General features: G+C 38.1%; 1 protein-coding gene across 1 annotated transcript in view; it reads right to left on the bottom strand.

Annotated features, from left to right (window-relative positions):
- The window catches only part of LOC150079065 (dnaJ homolog subfamily C member 5-like), a 181,631-nt gene that overhangs the window by 16,343 nt on the left and 138,798 nt on the right, over positions 1 to 26,490 (bottom strand). Inside the window, exon 6 of the mRNA XM_090382579.1 lies at positions 11,281 to 11,343. Coding sequence (XP_090238705.1) covers positions 11,281 to 11,343 — 63 coding nt within the window. The remainder of the gene's footprint in view (positions 1 to 11,280; positions 11,344 to 26,490) is intronic.

Here is a 26,490-nt window from a genome sequence, read left to right as displayed (position 1 = left end):
TGCCTACAACCAAGATTGAACCCTCAAAGAAAACCAAACTTTACCCAATCAACAACATGGGATACTCTCCGAAAAGAAAGACAGAATCCACAACAAGCCTACAACTTCGAATGGAACCTGACCTCTTAAAAAGGAAAACTTAACTGAACTTGATCCAACTACTGGATTCCTACAGCAGACTCTGACTCATCATCTTCAGCCATTTTCAATCCATTGCAGGATGAAAGCCTCTCCAGCAACTTTCCAGTTCCTTCTGTTTTGAGCACTGTCCATCTATTTACTACCCAAAAACTCATGAATTCCATCTATCCATCTCTGCCTTTGTCTTCCAGGTTTTCTTCTAGCTCCTTTTGGGTACCATTCTGTTATTTTTTCTTAGTCCATCTATCATCATGTCTTCGAGCTATGTGTCCAAGACCATTTTAGTTCTTTAGTTTTGATAAGAATGTCCTTTACTTGAGTTTGCTGCCTAATCCATGTGTTTCTCTTCTTTCTAACAATCTGATTCCCAATATAATTCGTTCCATTCTTTGCTGTGTAATTCTCAGCTTCTCTTCCATTCTTTTGGTGAGTGCCCAAGTTTCATTTCCATAAGTCATGGTGGGGAGTATACATTGGTTCATTATTTTACATTTCAGACAAACTGGGATAATGCTCTTCAGTATGTGACTATATTTCCTGAATGCTATCCATCCAAAATTTATTCTTTTCTTGACTTACAGCCATTTATCAGTTATTACAGCTAATAACTTGTCCCAGATAAGTACATGACTCCATCTTTTCAATTACTGCTCCTTCAATCATTATTTCCCTTTCTGTGGCATACTTGTTCGTCATTACTTTTGTTTTGCCATATTCATCTTTAGTCCAAAACCCTTACTAACTGTGCATAACTGATTAGGATTTTCCTCTAATTCTATGGGATCGTGGCTTATGACCACAATGTCATCTGCAAATCGTAAATGGTTTAGGTACTCTCCATTCACATTGATTCCTTTCTGCAACCAGTCGAATCTTCTGAAAGCTTCCTCAAGGGGAGCAGCAAACAGCTTCGGAGATATTGTGTCTCCCTGTCGAACTCTTTTCTCGATGTTAAATTTTCTACTGTCTTTGTCTAGTCTAATAAAGGAGGTAGCATTCTCATGTATTTTTTTCAAAATCATAATACGTGGGGTATCTATGCATTGTCTTTCCAGTGCCCGAAACATTGCCTTATGCTGTATGGAGTCAAATGCCTTTTCATAATCCACAAATGACAGGCATAATGGTGTTTTATATTCATTTGTTTTCTCCATTAGCTGTGATATTACGTGAAGGTGATCCATAGTTGAGAATCCTGTCCTAAAGCCAGCTTGCTCTTTCGGTTGATTCTCATCAAGTATTCTTTCTAATCTGTTAGTAATGACCATTGTGAACAACTTGTAGATATGGGATAACAAGCTAATTGGTCTATAATTTCCAATTTCTGATATTTCCTTTCTTATGCAGCAAAACTATGATTGCATTATTCAACTGCTTAGGCATCACACCGTTTCTAATGCACTTTGTGAAGAGCCTTGCCAGTTTTTGTGTTATGTCTCTTCCTCCCAATTTTAACAACTCTACAGTAACTTCATCTTCCTCGCGGGCTTTCTGATTCTTCATTTTCTTCAATGCATGATCTACCTCACATCAGGAAGAATATCGGGTATGTTGTATGTGTTGCTAATTTGCAATCCATCTTCCCCACTGCCGGCATCATTCCCTTGCTCCCTGTATAATTCTCTATAGTAGTCTTCTGCTATTTGAATTATGTCTTCTCTGCTGTTTATAAGTAAACCATCGCTATTCTTCAGCAGTTCAGTATCATTTGTCTTTCTGTATTACTGCTCATGGCTGCTGATTTAAATCCTTTGTTTTTCCATAATGCTTGTTCTACTTTTCTTGTGTTAAATCTTCTTATGTCCTCTCTGAGTCTCTCTCTTTCTAATGGCTTTGCATCTCAGTATACTCAATTTTTTCCTTGTCAGTGTCTATCTTGCTCTTCATTTTTCGCCTTCAGTTCATCATAACAAGTGTTTCTTGAAGAATTTTTTCTTCTTTGGATTTCTTTTTCCCTATAGGTTTCTTGGGCTTTATCACTTTCAGAAAGTTGTAATATTCCTCGTCGATATCTTGGTCCTGAGCAGTCTGCAGAAGCTCAAACTTGTTCTTAAGTTCCAGTACATACTGCTTTTTCTCCTCTTTTGTTATCTCAAAGACCTTTGTATTATTTACTCGAGTCAGTGTTTTCCTTACCTTTCCTACATCTATATCAAGTGTACATCTTACCATTCTGTGATCACTTCCAACATTTACCTTATTCAGGACAGTAACATCATTCACAATATATCTTCTGTTAGTGAGGATGAAGTCGATTTCATTAGTTGTTAATCCATTTGGACTCTTCCATGTCCACTTTCTGTTCACCCTTTTCTTGAAAAGTGTTTATTACTGACAATCCTTGAGATTCTGCAAATTCCACAAGTCTTTCGCCTCTTATTTCTTTCACCAATTCCAAAATTTCCTATAGTTCCCCTTTCTGTGCTGTTTTGTCTTTTTCCAACCTTAGCATTGAAGTCCCCCATAATAATAGTGTAGTGGGTTTTCTGCTCATCTAGAAGAATCAATTTCAGTGTACATTTCTTCAACCTCTTCATCATCATGACTTGACGTTGGTGCATAAATCATTATAACCTTCAGCTTGTCCCTCAGAAATTTTGAGTATTAGTCTTGACACCCTTGGTGATTTATTTTTGAATTCCAAAATGTTGTTTTTCAAATCTTTATGGACCAGAAACCCAACTCCATCTTCACTCCTTTCACTGTTTCCATTGGTGTACAGCAGATTTCCACTTGATAAACTTATAAGTGATTCATTTCTTCTTCTTGTTTCAGCCAAACTGATGATATTCCAATTCACTCCAATTTTCTAATTCCTTTTCCAGCTCTAATATCCCGTCTTCACCGATGAGTGAAGATGGGATAAACACAGAATACCTGTTTCTCTCTGAGCCCCTGACTCAGATATCAGCTGATATCAGCTATGCTGCTCATGTATCATTGGAGATCCATCATAGCGACCATCTGAGACTGATCTTCTGGACAGGACATTGTCCTACCTTTGGACAGGCCATGATAGTGATGTCACCGGAATTAAAGGAAATGCATCGGATTCGACCAACTGCAGGCTTGCTGGGTACCTTTATTCCTCTTTCCTGGCAGGGGGGGTGGAGCCAGACTCCTGCCCCCTCCCTCTTGCCACCCACATTTCTTTCTGGTGGAGCATAGGCCTGCCCCACTGTCACTAACTGGGAGCATCTTCTCTATCGCACCCATTTTTCTGACTTTCCTCCCCCCAGCCTTCAGTCTCCTCCCCCTCTGCCTATACACTAGCTTATGCACTACACATCAAAATTTAACCGTGCAAATTGAACTTCTCCCATTGACTTTTGGCCTCCAACCTAGCAGACTTTTTTTTAGGTCTTAGCCCCTGAAATCTCAGGAAATTAGGTGGCAGGACCTTCCAGAGTATATATAAGCTACTGGGTTCCTGGTCTGCCTCCACAGGGCGTAAGTGGGACAACATTGGGCCTCAACAGGGGTCCAGTGGCTAAACGACCAGAAGAACAATGGTACACGACACTAAACGATCCAAGACCCACATACTTTTAAATCTCTGGCATTTACAGCATACTGTTAAACACCACAGCATAAACAACGTGGAGATGGGGGAAATCCCTGGTGCTGCTTGACCCTAAATACACTTACACAACCCTATGTATAATAATAAATAATTTTTGTGCAACATAGTTATTGGAGAATTGCATACATTTCCCTAATTCAAACAACTGAATGTTCATTTCGGTAGTATTCATTAACAAAAAACCAGTGGTGTGCTGGAGCCGGCTAACACCAGTGAGCGTAAGCCGATTGTTAAATTTTCAAGGATTTTGCAGCCGATTGTTAAACCGACAATGGCAATAAGCTTGTAGGCGCATTGGCTTCTGTGGCCATAATGTGCCTCTCTTGGTTTTGCTTTCTTAGTCTGGTTTCTTTCAAATTTTAGATCTAAGTAATATCTGACTTTATGAAGAGACGGAGCTCAAATGGATTCATTGACTTGTGGTGATTTTCGTGTTTTAAATCTGATTATATAAGCCTATTGATTTTAGGTAGTGAAAAACTTCTCTTATATTATTTTCTTCACTTAGAATGTTTTCCAAAACTAGAGCATCTTGTATTTTACTTACTGACCTAAAAGCTATTTTTCTTTCATTTATAAAGGCTGGACAATCTAGTAGTAAATGTTTTACTGTTTATTGTACACGGCACTGACTGCATTGAGGCAGTTCTTCGGCTCTAAGTAGATAGGAATGGGTTAGGTATGCGTGCCCTATCCAAGGCAAGGGTTACTTCTTTTCAGACATCTTTTTCACTGGATTTCCACTGCTTTAAAACTGGTTTAATTTGAAAAAGTTTATTATGTGTTTGCTCGCTCCATATTCTTTGCCACTGTTTTTTGCTGTTCACTTTGATGCTATGTCTGTAGTCTGTAAATGGTACTTTAGTGGTTGAAGAAAGGGTACCTGTTGCCATTTTTGCTGCATGGTCTGCTTGTTCATTTCCTTTAATTCCCATATGTCCAGGAATCCAACAAAAGGTAACATCTTGTTTTCTTTTAAGAATTTTGTTTAAGGTGACTGGGATTTGTCTTAGAGTTGGATGGAAATTCTTTGTGTCACATTGTATTGCTTGCATTATACTGAGGGAATCTGTGAAGATCAGACTATGGAGTAGCTTTTACTGTCATATTTGGTCTTTTGCTAACTTCACTGCTTATAGTTCAGCTGTGAAGATGCTACATTCTGTTGGGAGAACTTGGGTTATTGTAGTATCAGAGAAAACTGCTGCCGCACCTACTTTTGTATCGGTTTTCGATCCAGCTGTATATATTTGCGGATTGTGGATATTTCTCTAGATATGCAGCATGTAGTTGTTGTAAGCTGCTTCCTGGTAGGGAATGTCTTCCCCAAGATTGAAAGTAGGTATCAGAGATTGGTGATGTTATTTCCCAGGGGCATCTTGGTACGTTTCATATGATAGCTAGTTTGTTGAAATCAAGAGACCAAATGGAAGTAGCTCCTTGATGCATATGTTTGCTGGTTTGTTAACTGTTGGGTATATTCTGTACATATTTTCCCATATTGGTGTATATAATGTTTTGAACACACTTTATTTTAGCTGCATAAGATAGGAGTTCTTGTCTTCTGAGGTGAAGTGGTGGTTCATAAGCCGCAGCGTAGAGACTTTGAACTGGAGAAGTACGGAAAGCTCCCAAGGCTATGCGGAGTGCACTATGGTGTACAGGGTCTAACCATCTTAATGCACTTGGTTTTGCAGAGCCGTAAACAGGTGCCTCGTAATCAAGTTTTGATCTTATCAAGCTTCTGTACAGATGTAATAAGGTGTACCTGTCTGCTCCCCAATTTGTTGCAGATATGACTCTCAGAATATTTAATTTCTTTAGACAGTTTATTCTAAGACGCTTTATGTGATCTAAAAAGGTCAGTTTCTTATCTAGGGTTAATCCGAGAAAATTTGTGCTGGATGTTACTGGGATTACTTCTTCTTCAAGCGTTAATTCTGGGTCTGGATGTTAGTTTCTTTTCCGACAAAAGTGTATTCCTACTGTCTTTTGCTTAGAGATTTTAAAACCATTGTTTTGAGTCCACACAGTTATTTTATTAATTGTTGTTTGTAATTGACGCATATTGTTTGCATGTTTTGTGACTGATAAGAAATGCTGAAATCATCAACATAAAGCACTGCATCTATGGTGTTCGGTACTTGTTTAGCTATTGAGTTGAATTTTATGGCAAACGGGGTAGCACCGAGTACCGATCCGTGGTACTCCCTCTTGCTGCATAAAGACTTCCGATAGTGTGGTTAATATCTTAACTTGGAAAGTTCGCTGTTGCAAAAAATTTCGGATATAAATTGGTAGATGTCCTCTCATTCCAAAGTTATAAATGTCTCTAAGTATTCCATATCGCCATGCTATGTCATATACCTTTTCAATATCGAAAAATATCATTACTAAGTGCTATTTTCTTAAGAAGGCATTTATGTTGTTTTTCTGCTGTTATCATTAAGTCACCTGTTCTTTCTGAAAAAACATTGAGCTGTATTTAGTAAGTTATGGGTTTCTAAAACCACATTAGCCGAGCAGTTGCCATTTTTTCAAGTATTTTTCCAAGGCAGCTAGTTAAGGCTATTGGGCGATAGTGATTTGGATTTGTGGGATCTTTATCTGGTTTTGGGAAGGCTAAGACTATTGTGTGGCGCCATTGATTCGGAAAGGAATTTTCCAGGTATATTCTGTTATATAAGAGGAGCAACGATATAAATGATTTCTCATCTAATTTTTGTACCATCATATATACTATTTCATCTGGACCTGCTGCACTTTGCTTCGTCTGTGAAATGGCTTTATAAAGTTCTCTGAGGGTGAATGGTTGGTTATAGCATTCTTCGTTTTTACTAGAGAAATTCAATTTATATGTTTCTGCATGGGCTTTATGTTTCTGGAAAGCTGCCTCATAAGTTACTATCTGATAACTTTTCAAAGGTTCTACCAAGAGCATCTGCTATGTCTTTAGGTTTAGCTATATCTTGTCCATTCCATTTTATAAAAGGAGGAGAAATTCTTTGATATTTGTTGTTCATTTTATTTATTTTGTCCCAAACTTTCTGGCTGTCTGTTTTCCTAGTAATCGTAGATGCAAAACGGATCCAAGATTTTTTTTTACTAATCTTAGTAATGCGTCTGATATTTGCTCTTGCCTTTTTGAAAATTATCGAGTTGGTTGTGGTAGGGTGTCTTCGGAAAATATTCCAGGCTTTGATTTTCTCGCGTTTTGCTAGGGAACATACAACGTTCCACCACGGCTTTGGATGTATGGGAAATTTTGATGAAGTTTTTGATATTGTTAATTTTGCAACCTGGAGGAGTTTGTCAAGTCACATATTTCACTGCAGTCAATTGATACCTGTTGGATTTGTTGCTGTTCTAATATTGCCAGCTGCTTGTGTCTTGCCCAGTTTGCCTTATCTAATCTCCACTTTGGAGCTCTTTCTGGTTGACAAGTGGTAGGTTCATTTAAAGTAATCCTTATTGGATAATGAACACTACTCAGGGGATCATTATGAACTGCATCAATATACCCTCTACTGCCCACACCAGTAGAGGGTATATTGACGGAGAGCATATAGAAAGGTCTATAGCTGTGCTAGTTCCTGTGGTTAGACGCATATATGTGAGTGCCCCGTCATTCGAGGGTATTAGGTTGAGCTTATCAAACAGTTTCTCAAGAATTTGACCTCTTTTAACTACATTTTCATTTCCCCATAGATGTGATGGCCATTCATATCTCCCATGATGCATAAAGGAGTTGTTAATTGAACTACTAGGTCTTCTAGTTCTGTACAGGTTATTTCTTCGTTTGGTGGTAGGTATTCTCGTTTGGATGGAGGCAACTGTCACATGAAAGTTAACTGCAATCCGTACTGCTATAACCTCTAGATTAGTCTGCAAAGGGATCTGTTTAGTTGGTATACCAGAATTTACTAGGACTGCTACTCCACCATGTGCTGTGCTGCATGTAATTCTGTCTTTTCTGTATATTTTGTAATGTTTTAGTGTTATTTTATTCTGGGGTTTAAGATATGTTTCCTGCAAACATAGACTAATCGGACTGTACTCTGATATGAGATTGTGGATATCTTCGAAATTGCTGCGGAATGCTCTACAGTTCCAGTGAAAAATGTATTCATTATTTGGTTTTGTTAGTAATTTCAGCTTGTTTTCTTGAGGATGTTGCCTTTGGGTTCTCTGTTTTTTGTCTTCCTTTTTTAGGGAAGTGTGGCTTTCCAGTATCCATCTCTTCTTCTTCTGCAAAATTTTCTAGTATTGTTTCATCTGTCTGATTCTTTTCTTCTACTTCCATATTGTCCATTTTATTTCTGTTTACTTCAGTGTTGTTGTTGTTTGGTTTTTAGGAGCATTAGCAACTAAGGCCATATTGCTCCGGGATATGCGGTGGTCATTTCCTGACCTTTCCGCATCCTCCATATTTGGTGGTGACGGGCTCGAACTACGGTCTAATCAAGAAGCGTGTGCTACACACTGCTGCTCCTTCCCACCTGGCTACGAAGGCGCCCTTACTTCAGCGGTTCTGACTTGTTTTGTAGATTTGGTAGTTTCTCTAGTTGGCAGTATCTTAATGGGCGTGTTTATTGCCTGCTCAGGCTTTTCTTTTGGTTCAATAAGCAGAGAATATGCCCATTCTGACATGGATTTTTTTTTGGTGGGATTGTTACATCTGTCTTTGTTTCTATTGTCCTATAAGTTTGCGTTACTTGTGCGTACATTGATCTATTTGTTCGTTGTGGTTGTATTGTTTTTTTTGCTTCTTGGTATGTTACATTGTTTTCTACCTTATATTTCTGTATTCTTTTTTCTCTCTTCCATTCTTCAGATTCTTTTGAGTAGGTATCATGTTCTCCTCTGCAGTTTGGGCATCTTGAGTTCTCTCGTGACCAACTTTTGGCACAGATAGAAAAGCCTCTACATACTGCTTGAGTGTCTGTACTTCTGACACTTAAAGCATCGGACAGGGTTTGGAATACATGGTCTCAGTGGCCAGTTTAGATATCCAGCTTTTACTGTTTTTGGAGTGTTGAAAGTTAGAATTATATTCCTTGTTGGGATAATTTCTCCTTCTCTTTTATAAAAAAAACTCCTTGGTCTTTTAACTCTTCTTTTATCTCATCTTTGGGAACATTGAGGAGATCCCACTCTGTAATTACATCTTTCGAGGTATTCAGGGTGGAATGAGGAGTAACTGTTATTGGAATTTCTCCAAAAGTTCGCTTTTATTAGATGCTCTGCTTGTTTTTGATTTGTCATCTCTACTAGTAGATCACCTTATTTTAGTCTTCTGACTGTTTTAGGGGAATTAGCTATGCTTTCAAGACTTTTATGAATTCTGAAAGGTGACAAACTTCCGATCGGTTGTTCATCCTTAGCGTGAATAACTAGAAACAATGGTGCGACTAGAGGGAGATCCTCTGTCCTTTGTCTCTTAGCTGTATATGAATCCATTTGATCTAGTTTTCTGCTAGTTTGAGTAGCAGAAACATGGTCTGTGTTTGCCATGTTTGCTCCTTTTGGCCTTTGGTTGAAGGACTTTTCCGGACCTCCCACGGGGAGGCAGGAGCAGTGCCGATAGGAGGCCAAGCAGTTAGTGTTACTAAAAATATATGAAAAAAAGAAAAGAAAGGTGAATTTCTTTTCTGCATTCTGACTTGTAGTTTTCAAGTATTGAACTGTTTTTAAATTAAACTGTTGGGAGAAAGGCAGGAACTTAAAAATAACGTTATTCACTTATCAAGAGCACTGTAAGTCATAGTAATGTCGCTTGGCCTCAAAATAAAAAAAAAAAAAAAAAAAAAAAAACGCTTGGCATCTGGGGCCCTTGTATATGGTGACACGGAAAATCCAGCCAGGGTACACTTATTTCGGCACCCTTTCTGCCCCCCCCGCCCCATAAATCCACAAAAGTCTTGCTAGTGATGAATCCACAAGTTCCAGTCAATATCTGGAAAGTTAAAATCCCCTATTATAACACATTCTGATTTACTGGCCCACTATTTCTCTGCACAATTGCACATCAGATTCATTAGGCCTATAACACACACCTACTCTCATTTTCCCTTTTCCAGTGTTCATGTCACACCACACTGACTCAACATTGCATTGTCCACCAATGTCAACTGGATGCACTTCCTTAGATTTTATGTGTTTCTTAAGTAACAGCACATAACCCCTCCTCCCTCCCTGTCCTGTCTATCCCTTCTGTACACATTTTGCTCCCCAAATTCCAATTCTGCATTGCTTATCTGTGCGACACCACGTCTCTGATATCCCAACAATATCCGCCTTTGATGTCTAGACCGGCACTTCAAACTCATCAAATTTATTAACTATACTTCTGGCACTGGTGTACATGCGAGTATCCTAGTCTTAGTTACCCTAACACAGCCCATGTATTTACTTGTTCCACTGTGACTCCAAGCAGTCCTGGAATCCCCCAGCACCTTGCTTTCCAGGCTGCTGCTAATTCTAATAGAAGAAGTGCAAGAATCACTTTTGGTCTCTGCCTGCAGCCACTGTTAATCTTTTAGTCTTTGTATACCCCCCTCAAGCTAGCAGTTTTCCAACCCACCTAACGGCTGCCTCGACAGCAACGGCAAATATTCTTACACCCTTTCTATTTAAATGTACCCCATTGCTGTAGAAGTAGTCTCACCCATTAACAAGCACAGACTATGATGAAAAAGAATTCTATCCCACGAGCCTTGAACAATCTCTCGAGAGCCAAATCGATTGACAAGGCTCTCATCATATTCTCCCTCCTATCGTGTCTGGGCAGAATTGCAGAAACTTTCAAATTCAACCCTAACCCGCAACTTTTTTTCAACCCTGACCTGTACTTGTCAATTAAATCTGCAGATCTCTTACTCTTAAGGTAATTAGTCAGTGTACCACAATATCATCCTTTGTGCCCTTAAAAGATATCTGCTCTACAACATCAACTTTTGCCCCTGGCAGACATACCCTGGTCCTGTTCCACACAGGTTGCCATTTTTCAAGTTTAGGGCTTTGCATTTAGCAGCATTAAAACATAGCTGCCACTTCTCTGACTATATCTAAAGTCTGTTCAAGCCATCCTGAAGGAGCGCTGCTGGGCACGAATCATTAACAACACTGCCACTCTTTACGTCATCTGAAAATTTTGACATCGCGCCTTCTATCCCTTTTTTGATGTCATTTATGAAAATAAGAAGGAGGCAAACTCCAGATTAAAGTAATCACATCATGTATGAGTGGAGCAACCATGAATGTACTAAATGTAATTCTTTTACATAACAACTATGTCTAGAAGAGGAAAATTCATCACTTCATCATGTAAAAATGTCTGCGTGTTTTTGGGTGTGAAGAACTGTACATAATAATAAAAATACATTTTAAAAATGCTTTCCATCCAAGTAGTGCAGATGAATATTTATCAACATGGTTTTAATAAATAGAGGGTGATATTTATTTTACATCAATGTTTATTTAAGTATGTCTTGTCAAGTGACTACTTACTTGAATGCTAAAATTCGAAATAATAATAGAGTAAATTGTTAGCATACCTCTACTTTGGCAGATATAGAATCAATCTCATTGCAGCCTCTTTCATTATCTGCTTCACTTCTCTATTTAAAAATATAACGTGTTTACACAATTGTGAATAATATGCTGAAATACTTACTGATTATTAAAGTAAATCATACTAATAAAATGAATAATTGAGCAAATTTGGTTATATTCAGTACTTACAAATAAATTTGGATTAGAGTCTTATGTTATTAATTCAAATAATAATATGCTATATTCTTATTAAGGAATAGTACCACAGATTACACATCAGGTAAAAATTTAAACAAAAATTAAATAGATTTATAAAATGCAGTTTTAGGTTTCCTATAAGGGACTATTATAAATATTGTAAAGAAGTGTAAAACTGTTGTTTACAGAATTTATTAACTGATATATCATTAAACAAAAGTTGGCAATGTTATCTTAAAAAGATATTCTCAAAACTTAAGGGAATGGCCATTTCAAATAACAATATACAATCTGCCACTCTACTGAGTCACTGATCAATAATGGTATGTCCAATGAAATACTGGCTGCTTTTCTGACAAATGGCCACTTTGGACTGTCAATATTTGGATGTCTTCTGAATCAGTTCCAGGTCGAACATAATCTAATCCAGATGGTTTAGAGTAGGACTCCTAGAAGGCCATTCTGAAAGAGTGATCAATTTCAGGACATACCGTGAAATTGATGTTTGCGATATATTAATAACCCTATGAGCTCTTTTACTTTTAAAGGAGAAAGTAAAGAGTGGGTAAAAGCATAGAATAGAAATATACCTTTTGTATTTTTCTTTCATTTTTTTTGTTTTTATTAACCCTACTAACTTAAAGTACCACAGTTTCACTGCTCTTGCCTCTATGGAGAACTCTTGGAAACCTGAGTGGATAAGCCAAGCAATAGGAGCACAACAGGGATCATCACAACTACTCTCTACTTGGGCCTGGGGCTTTTCATACTTTTGTTCCTGGGTTGCCCATAACCTTATTTTAGGGACTCTAAACATATGTTCAGCAAGGCCCAGACTTCTTATATCCAAACAGAACACTGTGAATAAAGCCAGGCTGATAACAGCATATTTTAGTCTAAAAATTACATAAGGTCAAGCATAGCAGGAATATTCATCATTCTTTATTACTTGCTCTCTGTTGAGTAAACAAGTGCTTTGTACTTATTCCAAGGGGCTTAGAAAATTCATAGGGCCACCCAAAATGGCGAGATGACAATCTGGAGATTACTTAATAAAGTTGCCCCACTTGTGAGCATTCAGGTTCCTAAGATTGGTCACAGGTATTTGTCAAGCGATGATAAGGCCACTCGAATGCTGATGGGGCTGATACAAGGTCATACAAGTGGGAAGAATTCAGTTAAGTCCAGTCATTCTTCAACAAACAAATGCTCTGTTAGAACCTTCATCCTGGTGGGACTGTTAATAATACTGGATGAATCTCCAATGTGCAAAAGTATCATACAGTATGGAGAGAACCGTACTACCCTGGTGCAAGCAAATGTCCAAGGTCAGAAGTCCAAGTGTGGCATCCACCACAGAACAATGTCTAACCCTGGGATTATGCAACACTAGCTAGTAGAAGAGCTCTTATCGCCGTAAAATACTACTGCTTTACTTAATAGGAGTTGAAAGTGGTGAAACTAAGTTTGTCTCTAGATCAACGCTTCAGCATCTTCCCAATCTTTTCTATAGAAAAGGATGAGCTATGTCTCTTGAGATTAAGAATGGCATGGTGGGAATCCAACAATCTTTATACAGTGAACCCCCCCCTCCCCCTTTATGACTGGTTCACCGTACAATCAAATCACTTTACGATGGACTCTCCATAATAAAATACCATTCACTATACAACACGTAGTAAGCGCCGGTCATTATGATCATATTTGCAAACTGAATTTTAATTCTATTAAATGGGCATTCTAATAAACGAAAATAGGAGGAATATTATCCACAGGCTATAAAAGTAAATATATAAAGCACAAATTTACACTTTATCTTATTGATTAACAAAATTAAATATGTGAAAATCGGAAGAATATCTTCCACATGTTAACAAAATAAAAATAAATTTACACTTATGTACATAGCTTAACTAATATGGCAATATGTACATATTAAGTAATTGATATTTCTGTTCACTGACATTTTTTTGGGTTGTAAAATTTAAAATAGTAAAAAAGATAAGCAATTAATAATAAAGAACACGGCACACACAAATTGCAACGCGGTACAAGTGGGATACGGACTACGAAGTTTAAAAAATAGGAATGAAGAGAAGATTCTGAAAATTTATTTATGCTTTTTATGTGATTGAAGATTTCAGTGAAGGGGAAACACATTTCACCATAATAATGTAAAAATCAACAGAATTCCAGCTATTGGTATTATCGCAATAAGATCAAGTTTACTACCTGTTTATAATAGACTGGACTAACAGAAAAGCCTAATAAACTGGAAACTGCAAATTGTTTATGGTAGTGATCTACAGAAATGTACTTTAGAAAAATATCACATCTGCTTTCAAAACTGATTCTTATAACTGAACCTATGATAACGATGAAGGTGTGGTGCATTTTAATGATTTGAATTGGTTTTTTGAAATTTGATTCTATAAAGCAGCTAATTCTATTAACCAGCGGTCACGTTAATCAGCACCAACTTATTTCACTTTATGATTGTCTCTCGACTGGAGACAATCAAAGTGCAATAAGTAGGCATATCCTTCGTCTCAGCCAATAGCAGAGATTGTAAACGTGTTGGCTGCATGTTTTATTTTTGCATCCTTTACTTGAAGTGATTTTTTTTGTGTTGTGGTTTAATCAATATATTTTTAATTATTTTTTTAATCAATATGCTACTACTTTATTACCATTATAAAATATCAAATTTTAGAGAGATAAATAATAGTTACAAAGCGAAAATTTCAACTTCTGGGGTATTGGAACGAATTACCAAAAACAATGTGTTATTGAGTTCGATATTTTCACGATATGATGGTGTCTCTGGAATGGATTAATATCGTAAAGCGGAGGGTCCACTGGACTTTGAGGGAGCAGCTTTTAAAACAGTTTTTGCAAGCTAGCAGAGATGAAGCCACTAGAATAATGCCAAAATAGTCCACAAGACTCAACATACTGGCAGCTTCCTAACTAGCAACAAGATCATCTAGTTTATGATCTTGTTGCCCCTACTCAGCCAGCTATGAATGGTTTGTGCGATATGTGTGTAACTACAGAATACATGTCAAGGAGTTGGGTATATTTTGTGCTATGTGTATGCCACATCTCAAAATTTCATATATTTCTACAACATACTAATCTCTCCCTCCAACTTTTACCTCATTATAATTTATAAATTTTCACATCAATTGCAAAGAATATTTGCAAATGAAAAGTCAAGCTAATGAACAATATTATCTGAAAATTCCACCCAAAAAATTCTTGATTTATTGATCAAATATTAATTTATCTTAACCTTGACTTAAATCTTGGTTTTCCAATAAATGTGTGCTAAGGCTTTTAACAGAATTAGCACACATAGCAACATAAGAATGTAAGAATAACAACAGCCTTAGCAACGTAAGAATGTTGCATATTGCAAATGGCTTGCTGCAAAATCTCAATCTTCAGTTTCTGCCTACATGGAGGCTCAATAATTATAAATCAGTTACTAATCAGTCCAAACTAATTTTGAACAGGCTAAGAATAGAAAACTTGCTTCTTGTCAAAATGGTAGTCAGGCATTCTAGTCTCAAGATCCTTTTGCAGTAGTACTGTAATTAACAACACTGCCCAACTTCGTATTGTCTGCAATTAATCCTGATATACTTTCATTAATATCATTAATAAATATAGAAAACAACAATGGGCCCAATACTGAACCCCGAGGAACTCCACCAATAACATTAGTCCACTGATTACCACTCTGTCTTCTCCCACTCAACCATCCCTCTATCCATAGCGGTAGCTTGCCCTTAATGCCATACTACTCCAATTTGTAGAGCATTCTTTTAAGTGCAACAGTATCAAAAGCTTTCCTGAAATCCAAGTATATGATATCAAAATTATTTTTTTCATCCAGACCATTGACCATATTGTAACATCCAATTAAATTGGTCAGACAAGGTTTTCACTTAACAAAGCATGCTGTGTCTTAACTATAACTGCAGTCTTGTCTAGATGATCCTGCAATACTTCTTTTAATTAGTGATGGCATTATTTTCCCTGGAACAGGAGTTAAACTAACAGGTCTGTAACTGCTCGTGTCGCCCTTTGATCTCCCTTTGTGAATTTGGGGATGCATTTGCACATCTCCAGTCTGTGGGGACCCTGTGAATCCGAGGATGGCCTCATAATTATAGATAAGGGTTTGCTTACACTTGCTCCAATAATGAAGAATGTGAGGAAACGAATGCTGTAAATTTATGCATTAATTAATAATTGAATTTTAATCAATCAGTTATATTACTATATGCAGTGTAATAAAATATAAGCGTGAAGACAATGACGATATAATGGCAAAATTTGGTGACATCCTTTGGAAGAGGATATAACACACATATCGAAAAGCTCTGTTGCATGTATCTTTCAAACCAGTAGTATAATTTTTTAAATTATATTTTTCTCTTGGAAAGTGGGCCACTAATAAGGCCACAAGCAGCATGCATGCTGTAGTTGGCCACTCCTGGTATATAATGGGTACCACCGAGAATAAGTAACAATAGTCTTCTCCTTTAGTGAAGCGTTACTTATTCGAGGTTATGCAATACATGGCAACTTGTTGTGAAGGAGGAGCACAATATGAGATACAGATAAAATGATGCCCTTTCACACTACAAACATAGTTTTTTCATTTAAGAGTTTTCTATGGTGTATTTACACCAATATTATATAGATAAGTGATAAATAGGATACACACACCTGCTTGTTTACTCTACTGAATCAACATTTGGAAGAGGTTAGGCCAATAGCTTAATTTCCCATTTGATTGTAGTCATTTGTTGAATAGTATGATTGCAACAATACAAGTATTTGTATTGTTACAATCAATACTATCATGTTGGATAATGTTACTCTGTCATAGTTTGTCGCAAATTACACATACACATGCAGCACTATGAGATCCACAAAAAAACGACAATATCCACAAATAATATGCTATTGAAACTGATTTGGTTCACGATCTCAACGAGTACAAGCATGAAATAGTAATGCTGCACATTCCATTTCGCAATGAGGAAACAGAGATACTGTCAGAGATGAAATATGTCAAGATCCACAACGACAATGAAAAATCATACTAGATCGTAAATTGTATGAATCAGACTTGGACATTCGCAAAACGACTGAAATATGTAAGACGATGTGTCAAGACAATGACGATGTTGACCCTGATGAAGCATGAAGTAATGACCTGCATAGCCTTGTAACGCAAGTGCGAGAAGAAGACCCCTTTTTTGAAACTTTTACAATCATACAAACAGCGAGATGAATGAGGATCTAAAGCTCGCAATGCTAACCAACTCAGCGCAATTGCAAAGAAAAGCAAAAAATTGATGACCAACGAGGATTGTTGTTGTTTGTAGTTTTGGGGTGCAAAAGTTGCTTTGGCTATATTGTGCCTGTTCAAGTTTTGTTATTTTCAGTTATGTTAACAATAACATTAGAATATTTGATGCAATTGGTAAGGTTTATTAGACTGAGGTATGTAAAGAGTTCCTTTACTTCTGAATTTTCTCCCACAATGAGTTCAAGGCTTAATGGTTTATTTGCATGCGATTTGAAAGCCGATTAGCGGGCGATTTGGTAATGTGGGCATTAGCATTAGTAGAGGCATTTGATGCAAGAAAGCAAGCTTATGCAGCATCAGCCAAAAAAAAAAAAAAAAAAAACCCACTTCCACTTCACCCCTCTGTTCGTTCAAAATACCTGTCCAGCTGAGGCCTTAAACTTATTTAGGCTATCAACCTCCACCACAAGGGATGGCAGTCTGTTCCACCAACCAACCACCGCTGGCTAAAGGCAAATTTCCACACGTCTATCCTACATCTGTCTTTCCTCAATTTGAATTTATGCACTCTCAGGTGATTTTTCTGAGCTAGAGGAAGAATCCCATCAGCATTGAGCATGCTTAAACCATTCAAGGCTTTATACACCTCTATCAGATCACCTCGCTGGTGCCTAGTCTCCAGACACTGTAATTTGCAAAACTTAAGCCTTTCTTCGTAAGAGCACCCCTTTGTTCCATTCACTAATCTTGTTGCCCTTCTCTGTACTCGTTCCAGCAGCTCTACATCCTTCTTGAAATGAGGCCTCCAGACCTGTATACAGTACTCTAGGTGTGGCCTGACCATTGCCTTATACAATGGAATAATCACCTCCTTATCCCTGCTGGAAAAATTCCTGTATATCATTGACAATACTCCATGAGCTACTCTTGCAGCCCGTCTGCACTGCTCAGAGAACTTCATATCTGCCTGCACAATCACCCCCAAGTCCCTTTCATTCTCTACCACTGTCAGTGTAGTACCACAGAGTTGATACGTTGCTCTGGGGTTGCTGTTTCCCATGTGTAGTACTTTACATTTGTCAATGTTAAACTTCATTTGCCACCTCTCAGCCCATCTTCTCAACCTTTCCAGATCCTGTTGCAGCAGCATAGTGTCTGTAGTGTCCTTGACAACCCTGCCAACCTTTGTATCATCTGCAAACTTGGACATTAAGCTTGATATACCATCATCAATATCATTTATAAATACAGAAAACAATAATGGACCCAACACTGAGCCCTGAGGGACTCCACTAATAACATCAGTCCACGATGAGCAGTGTCCATTGATTACCGCTCTCTGTCTTCTCCCCCTCAACCACCCCTTTATCCATAGCAGCAATTTGCCTCCAATGTCACACTGCTCCAATTTGTGTAGCAGTCTTCCATGTGCAACAGTATCAAAAGCCTTTCTAAGATCCAAGTATATAATATCAAAGTTATTCCCTGCATCCAGTTCTTTTGTGACTGCATCATAGTATCCAATCAAGTTGGTCAGGCAAGACTTCCCCTTAACAAAACCATGCTGTGTCTGAGCTATAACTGAAGTCTTGTCTAAATGATCCTGCAGTGCTTCTTTAACCAGTGCCTCCATTAATTTTCCTGGAACAGAAGTTAAGCTCACAGGTCTATAATTACTTGTGTCAGCCTTTGATCCTCCTTTGTGAATTGGGGTCACATTTGCACATTTCCAGTCTATGGGTACCTCCCCTGAGTCCAAGGAAGCTCTCATAATTATGGCTAAGGGTTTGCTTACTTCCTTTGCTGCCTCCTTTAATATAACTGGATAGATCCCATCCACCCCGGGTGCCTTTCTTGTGTTTATCTTCAACAGTTTCTCCTCCACTTTACTATCTATGATGATGAAGTGAAGCACATCATCATTCTATGATGATGTGCTTCACTGTTGTGGCGAGGGCATTGTGGCAGATCATTTTTCATTAGGAGATAAGTGTGTGTTAAATGTGCATGTCCAATGTGAAGCCGGGCAAGGATAACCTCTTCGTGCCTGTTTGACCAATAACTTGATTTCCAGGATTTCGGCTGCTGTTTGATTTGGTATAGTTTGTTGTTTTCTTGAGATTTCCAGGTCTGTGTCCACATGTTTTCAGAGGCTTGTTAAATGACATTTTTAAAGTCATTGTGTGGAATTTTATGCAGGTGAGAATTTATTTGACAGATGTTTGGCAGCTTGATAAGCACATTCATTACCCAGTATTCCAGCATGTCTGGGAATCCAAGTGAATCTGACTTTTTGGTTTTTAGTCTTAAGAACAGATAAGCAGGAAAGAATTTTTCTTAGATACGGGTGATTTTGTAGCTGTAAAGCATATATTGCACTTAATGAGTATGTAAAAATTAAACTTTTTAAGAGGGAAGTTCTGGCAATGTGATCTAGTGTGAGACTTATTGTAAACAGTTCATTACTATAGATACTACACTCTACTGGAAGGGACTGAGAAATTATGCTATTTGGCAGGACCACAGCAGCACCAACGTGTGTATCCGTTTTGGAGCCATCAGTGTACAGATGTGAGTAATCAGAGAATTGGATTACATAAGAGGAATGCACCTGTTTCACGTACTGATTTGGGATGTTATTTTGTTTCAATTTTATGAGGTCCACATCACGGCTGAAATGATTTTGGACGGAGGAAGATATGTGGAGGTATCTTGGTAGATTTTATCCATATTTAAGTTCTATTGTGAAAGTATTTCTTTTAGTCATATGCCACGTTTTTTCTCATACAAAGTTTCCCATTTTGGAGTATACAGATACTGCCAAGTTGGATGTTCGGGAAGGCTCTGAATTTTTGTAGCATAGTTCATAAGAAGAAGTTGTCTACAAAGGCTGAGTGGGTGTTCATAAATCTCTGTGAATAGACTGTACACAGGTGACGTACAAAATGCTCCGGAAACAACAGGAAATGCACTGTGATGGATAGGATCTAACCATTTTAGAACACTTTTCCTCGCTGAGGAGTAGATGGGAGAATTATAATCTAATCTAGATCTTATCATTGCTTGATAAAAGTGCAATAGTTAATAACGATCAGCTCCCCATGTCATGGGGGATATAGCTTGTAAAATGTTCAATTTCTTTACACGCACCGTGCATAGATATTTTAAATGTTCTAGGAAATTTAGTTTGTGATCCATGATTACACCTAGTAGTCAGACACTATGCTTCAGTGGGATTGGTTGATTCCTTATTCTTAGTTCTGGGTCATGATGCATCTTTCGGTTTCTGCAGAAGTGTATTGCTGCTGTCTTTTGTACTGAGAGTTGATATCCATTATAGGTGGACCAAGACTATTTTGTTTATAGCCCATTGAAGCTGTCTCTCGATTGTCCGCATATTCTGCGAGTGACATGAAATAGTCAGATCGTCTGCACATAGACATATTTCTACTGTTTCTGGAATCACTTCTGTGACAGGATTTATTTTTATTGGGAAATGGGTTGCACTAAGGACTGAGCCTTGCGGAACCCCCTGTTCTTGATTGTATATTTGAGAAAAAAAATATTAGGGCAGCGGACTTGGAAAATTCTTTTATGCATGAAATTCTGGAGGAACTTTGGTAGTTTTCCTTGCATTCCTAATTTGTACAATTCCGGTAGGATACCATATATCCAGGTAGTATCAAAAGCCTTTTCAATGTCGAGACATATGAAAACTGCTGGAACTAGTAGTTGTTGGTGACTCTATTGTCAGGGAAACGGGGAACATGGTATGCAAAAAGGATAGGTGGAACAGAAGCAGGGTATTGTCTGCCACTGGCAAAGGTTGATGACTTTGTAGAGCGGATATCATCTTTTAAGGACACAAAAGGTGATATAGTTGTACACATTGGCACTAATGATATTAAGAGTAGGAGACCGGCGAAATTACTTAACAAGTACAGGTCACTGATGAAAAAAAGCCGTGAATTAGGGTTGAATTTGAAAGTGTCTCCAATTCTGCCCAGACATGATAGGAGGGAGTATATGATAAGAGTCTTGTCGATCAATTCAGCCCTGGAAAGATTGTGCAGGGCTCAAGGGGTAGAATTTTTTCAGCCTAGTCTGTACTTGTTAACAGGAGAGACTGCTTCTACATGGATGGGATACACTTAAATAGAAAGGGTGCAGGAATGTTTGCTGATGCTATCGAGGCAGTGTTAGGTGGGTCGGAAAACTGCTAGATTGGGGGGATACAAGGACTAATAGATTAACAGTAGCCACTGGCAGAGGAGAAAGTGATTCTTGCACTGCTTCTATTGGAATGAGCAGCAGCCTGGAAAATAAGATGCAGGATATTTCAGAGACTGCTGGGAATCATTGGGGTACAAGTAAACACATGGGTTGTGTTAGGGTAACTAAGAAAAAGAGCAGGTGCATGTACACCAATGCTAGGAGTTTAGTAAATAAATTTGATGAATTTGAGGTATTGCTCAAAACATCAAAGGCAGATATTGTTGGGATATCAGAGACGTGGTGTTACACAGATATAAGGAATGCAGAATGGGAATTTGGGGAGTACAATGTGTACAGAAAGGATAGACAGGATAGGAAAGGAGGAAAGATTATGCTATTAGTTAAGAAACACATAAAATTCAAGAAAGTGAATTTTAGGGAAAGTGAATGTCCAGCGATGTCGACTGGACATCGCTGGACAGTGCTGTGTCGAGTCAGCTTGGTGTGACGTAAGCATTGGGAGTAGGATTGTGTTATAGACCTAATGACTCTGATGAGCATAATAAGAAACTGTACAGGGAAATAGAGTGGGCCAGTAAATCAGAGAGTCTTATAATGGGGGATTTTAATTTCCCAGATATTGACTGGAATTTGTGGGTTGGTCACACACACACACACACACACACACACACACACACACACACACACACACACACACACACACACACACACACACACACACACACCTTTTGTGGATTTATTGGATGATTGTTTTCTACATCAGCATGTTCGGGAGGCAACTAAAGGGAGCACTACTCCCTTTAGTTGATCTGATTATCAGTAGTGATTTTTCATGCATTAAGAATCTGCAGATAAAGGAACCACAAGGTGGCAGTGATCACAGTGCACTTAAGTGGAATTTACTAAAAGAGGTAACAACCATCAGGAGTAAAGGGAAGGGTGTTCGCTTTTGTAAAAGTGACTATGGTGGTCTGAGATAGTATTTAAATTCTATGCGATGGGACCAACTGATGATGTTACCAACAGCAAATGCAAAATAGGAAGCATTCAAAGAACTTATCTTGGAAGCTACTAGGCTTTACATACCAACTAAGAAATATGGCAGAGAAGAAAAATGCATGGGATACATATACATTAATGGATGACATGGAAGCTTATGATAGATATAAGATGATCTGTAACCAAGTCACAAAGGAGATTAGGCAGGAGAAGGCAGATTATGAGAAATGTTTGGCAAAGAATTCAAAGAAAAACAGCAAAGAGTTCTTTACTTATGTAAACTCTAGAAGGAAGGGGATGAATCAGATTGGTCCACTGGATATTGATGGTTCAACTGTTGATGATCCTGCTCAGGTGCCTAACAAACTAAATGAGTATTTTGAACATACATTCACACATTAGGAGTTATTTAGAAAGGGGAAAGCCAGAGGTGAATTGAACTCTGTCAGTGAGCTAGATGATTTTGTAATAACTGAGAGGAAAGTGGAGGAGTAATTGTTGAATATAAACATAAAAAAGGCAACCGGGGTTGATGGGATCTAGCCAGTTATATTAAAGGAGGCAGCGAAGGAAGTAAGCAAACCCTTAAACATAATTATGAGAGCTTCTTTGGATTCAGGGAAAGTATCCACGGACTGGAGATGTGCAAATGTAACCCCAATTCAGAAAGGAGGACCAAAGGGCGATACAAGTAATTATAGACCTGTTAGTTTAACTTCTGTTCCAGGAAAATTAATGGAGGCACTGGTTAGAGAAGCACTCCAGGATCATCTAGACAAGATTTCAGTTGTAGCTCAGACACAACATGGTTTTGTTAAGGGGAAGTTTTGCCTGACCAATTTGATTGGATACTATGTGGTCACAAAGGAACTGGATGCAGAGAATAACTTTGATATCATATATTTGGATCTTAGAAAGGCTTTTGATACTGTTGCACATGGAAGACTGCTGAACAAATTGGAGCAGTGTGGCATTGGAGGCAAATTGCTGCTATTGATAAAGGGAGTGGGAGAAGACAGAGTGGCAATCAATGGCACTGCTCATCGTGGAATAATGTTACTAGTGGAGTCCCTCAGGGATCAGTGTTGGTCCATTGTTGTTTTCTGTATTTATAAATGATATTGATTTTTTTTTTTTTTTTTTTATGTGAACCCCAAACACGAGAGGTCTTAGAACCTATAGTATTTAGTACCGTGCTTGGGTAGGATTTTGAGAAGACAAAAGAAGATATTTTTTGACATTGGACTTGAACTTCTGTAGATTGTAATTTTCAGGAAATATGTATGAAGGAAGGCTGTTCCAGAAAACGGCAGTTGAATGAATAAATGAGGAAGATGAAAAGTTGGTTCTGTGGGTTTGAAGTTGGACAGTAAATGGATGTTGGCTGGTGGCGGCACGTGTTCGGACTGTTTTGAAAGAGAGAGAGGGAATTATAGAAGCCAATTCAGAAGAACAGTGCCCATGGAAGTATCTGTAGAAGAGGCATGCAGCAGAAACAGTGCGTCTATGAGAAAGCGAGTGGAGACTCTGTTAGAGATGAATCATTAATTAACCTAACTGCCCTCTTCTGAATGGAATCAAGAAGCTTGAGAGAGGTTTTGGAGGCACCACCCCAGTTGTGGGAACAATATTCCATGGCAGGGCGGATTTGCGATTTATACAGAGTGAGCAGCTGTTTGGAAGAAAGGTAAAGCCGAGAGCGAAAGAAAAAACCAAGTTTTTTAGATGCAGAGGAAGCAATATTTGTAATGTGCTCGTGGCAAGAGAGATTAGAAGTCAGGGTAATCCCCAAAAGAGATATATCATTTTGCCTAGAAATCGGAGTGTCACTAAAGATAAGCATAGGAGCAGAAGAATCCTTTTTGCGAGATATAAGACAAGACTGAGTTTTAGAAGGGTTGAAATCAACTAAGTTGTCTTTGCCCCACTGGAGAATTACTGAAGATTGGCATTTAAGGAAATTGGTAGCAGATTTTCGAGAAGTTGAAGCTGATTGAGCAGGACAAGGTTTCTCAAAATGGAAAGTTGAATGCAATGTGCTATCATCGGCAAAACTATGGATAGGATTTCCAGTCAATGGAAGGTCATTGATATACAAGAGGAAAAGAGTGGGGGAAAAGAACTGAACCTTGGGGGACACCGGCATTAGTGGAGAAGTTGGAAGACAGAGAGCCATCTACCATTACCCTCAGTGAGCGATCACAGAGAAAACTGGATAACCAATTACTAAAAACAGTTGGGAAACCATAAGATGGAAGCTTGTTTCGAAGACCTTTATGCCAAACACGATCAAAAGCCTTCGAGATGTCAAGAGCAACTACTTGTGTTTCACCGAACCTTTCCATTGAATTAGTCCATAAATGGGTAACATAAGCCAGAATATCAACAGTGGATCGACACTGACGGAATCCATACTGGCGATCGTTGATCAGACGGAAGGTTTCTAGGTAGTTTAAGAGTTGGCAGTTTCTCCATTACTTTAGAAAGAGTAGAAGTAATTGCAATGGGACGATAATTGGATGGAAGGGATTTGTCACCCTTTTTAGGAACTGCCTGGATATGAACAAATTTCCAAGCAGAAGGAAAAACACCTTTGGAATAAGAAAGTGAAAACAGGCAGCAAAGAATAGGAGTAAGTTCAGGAGCACAGGTTTTGAGAACAAGTGGAGAAATACCATCACGAGCTGGAGCTTTCTTAGCATCATGATTCATCAAAATCCTTCTGACATCCTTTCGACGGAAGATCACAAGACATATTGAATGGAGTGTGTTGGGAATGGTGGGAGGTGTTTTACCAAGATCATTAATACAGAATGGAAGTAAAAGGGGGATGCTAGCAGGTCAGCTTTATCCTTGGCTGAAGTGACAACAGAACCATCTAGTTTTGACAGAGGTGGGAACAGAGATGGACAAAAGTTGTGGCCAATAGCTTGGGCAAGAGACCAGAATGCTCAGCTACCATTAGGGCAAGAAGCAACTTTTCTACTCTTAGCCTGTTCAAAATCTAGTTTGGACTTATTATTATTGTGCAGTCATATATGAATTTCTCTGAGCAGTGCTGACATGCTTCCAGGACAACTTATGTCATTTTGTCAGAGATATACAAGAATTTTGCTAGCAGGGATAAGGAGGTGTTTATCCCATTGTGTAAGGTAATGGTCAGGCCACAGTGAGTATATATACAGGTCTGGAGGTCTATTTTAGGAAGGATGTAGTGCTGCTGGACAGTTACAGAGAAGGGCAATGAGATTGGTGAGGGGAAAAAAGGGGTGATCTCACAAAGAAAAGCTTCAGCTCTGTAAATTGCCGCGTATGGAGACTAGGCACCTGAGCGGTGATCTGACTGAGCTGTTTAAGGCTTTGAATGGCTTGAGCAAACTCAATGTTGATGGGATTCTTCTTCTTTCTCAGACTAGGCACATGAGCGGGCATAAGCTGATAATGAGGAAGGATGGTTTCAGAACAGATGTGTGAAAGTTTGTCTTCAGCTAACGGGTGGTTGATTGCCGAAACAAGCTTCCATCCATTTTTGTGGAAATGGATTGTCTGAATAAATTCAACGAAGAACCAGACAAAATATTGGAGAGGTTGGAAAAGTGAAATTGAATTTTTTTTTGGCTGATGCTGCATAAGCTTACTTTCTTGTATCATTTGCCACTATCAATAATTAGTACATTTTGCCATTCCAGAATGGGAGGTATTTAATTCTTATTATTATTGTCAAAAGTGAGTGAAAGAGTTTTTAGTATCAGATTTGTAATCCAAGAAAGAATACAGGACACTGAACCTAAAAACTGTTTTTTTAAATTTTCATGTATGTATAATATTAATACTAACAGAAAAAATATTAATATTATTGGTTAATTTATTTTAATTTAAAGCATTATTACTGACATGCAGAAAATTCAATATTTTTTTTTTTGCAGGTACAAACAACATGGGTTAGGTTCAGTTCCTACGGGTGCAGTAGAGAGAATATGTTTTAGCTAGAGGAAACAGTTTTTAAGCAGTAAAGTCTGAAATTACAGTTAAGTGTGATCTATAGGAATTCAAAAAGATTTTTCAAACCATAGTATGTTATAAGGTAGTCAAGAGCTCATTCTGATAGGTTCAAACAAAAGTGTGTGTGTGTGTGTGTGTGTGAAAACCAGTATTTGAAATGTCAGAATGTTTAAATCTTTTCCTACATTAAAAGTGATGTAACATTTTGATTTAAGTTTTTTCCAGCTGCTCAATAAAGATCAGTTTTCTCTAGAAATCTGAAAAGTTTGTAAATTATTAAAAGGCCAAGGTAGGATAAACTTATATATAAAACCTACCACAATCTTTCTTTTGGAAGGTGCAAATGCAGCTTACCAGACCTGATAAGGTGCAAATAAAACAAAAGTTAACTGTGTGGTAATCTTGAACAAGTTCAAGGCAACCCAACTTTTTTTTTTAGTCAAAGATA

Source organism: Mastigoproctus giganteus, chromosome 10, assembly GCF_048544385.1.
Source record: "Mastigoproctus giganteus isolate SK-2022 chromosome 10, ASM4854438v1, whole genome shotgun sequence".
In the NCBI taxonomy this organism is placed as follows: Eukaryota; Metazoa; Arthropoda; class Arachnida; order Uropygi; family Thelyphonidae; genus Mastigoproctus; species Mastigoproctus giganteus.
This window is presented reverse-complemented; position numbering and strand designations above follow the sequence as displayed.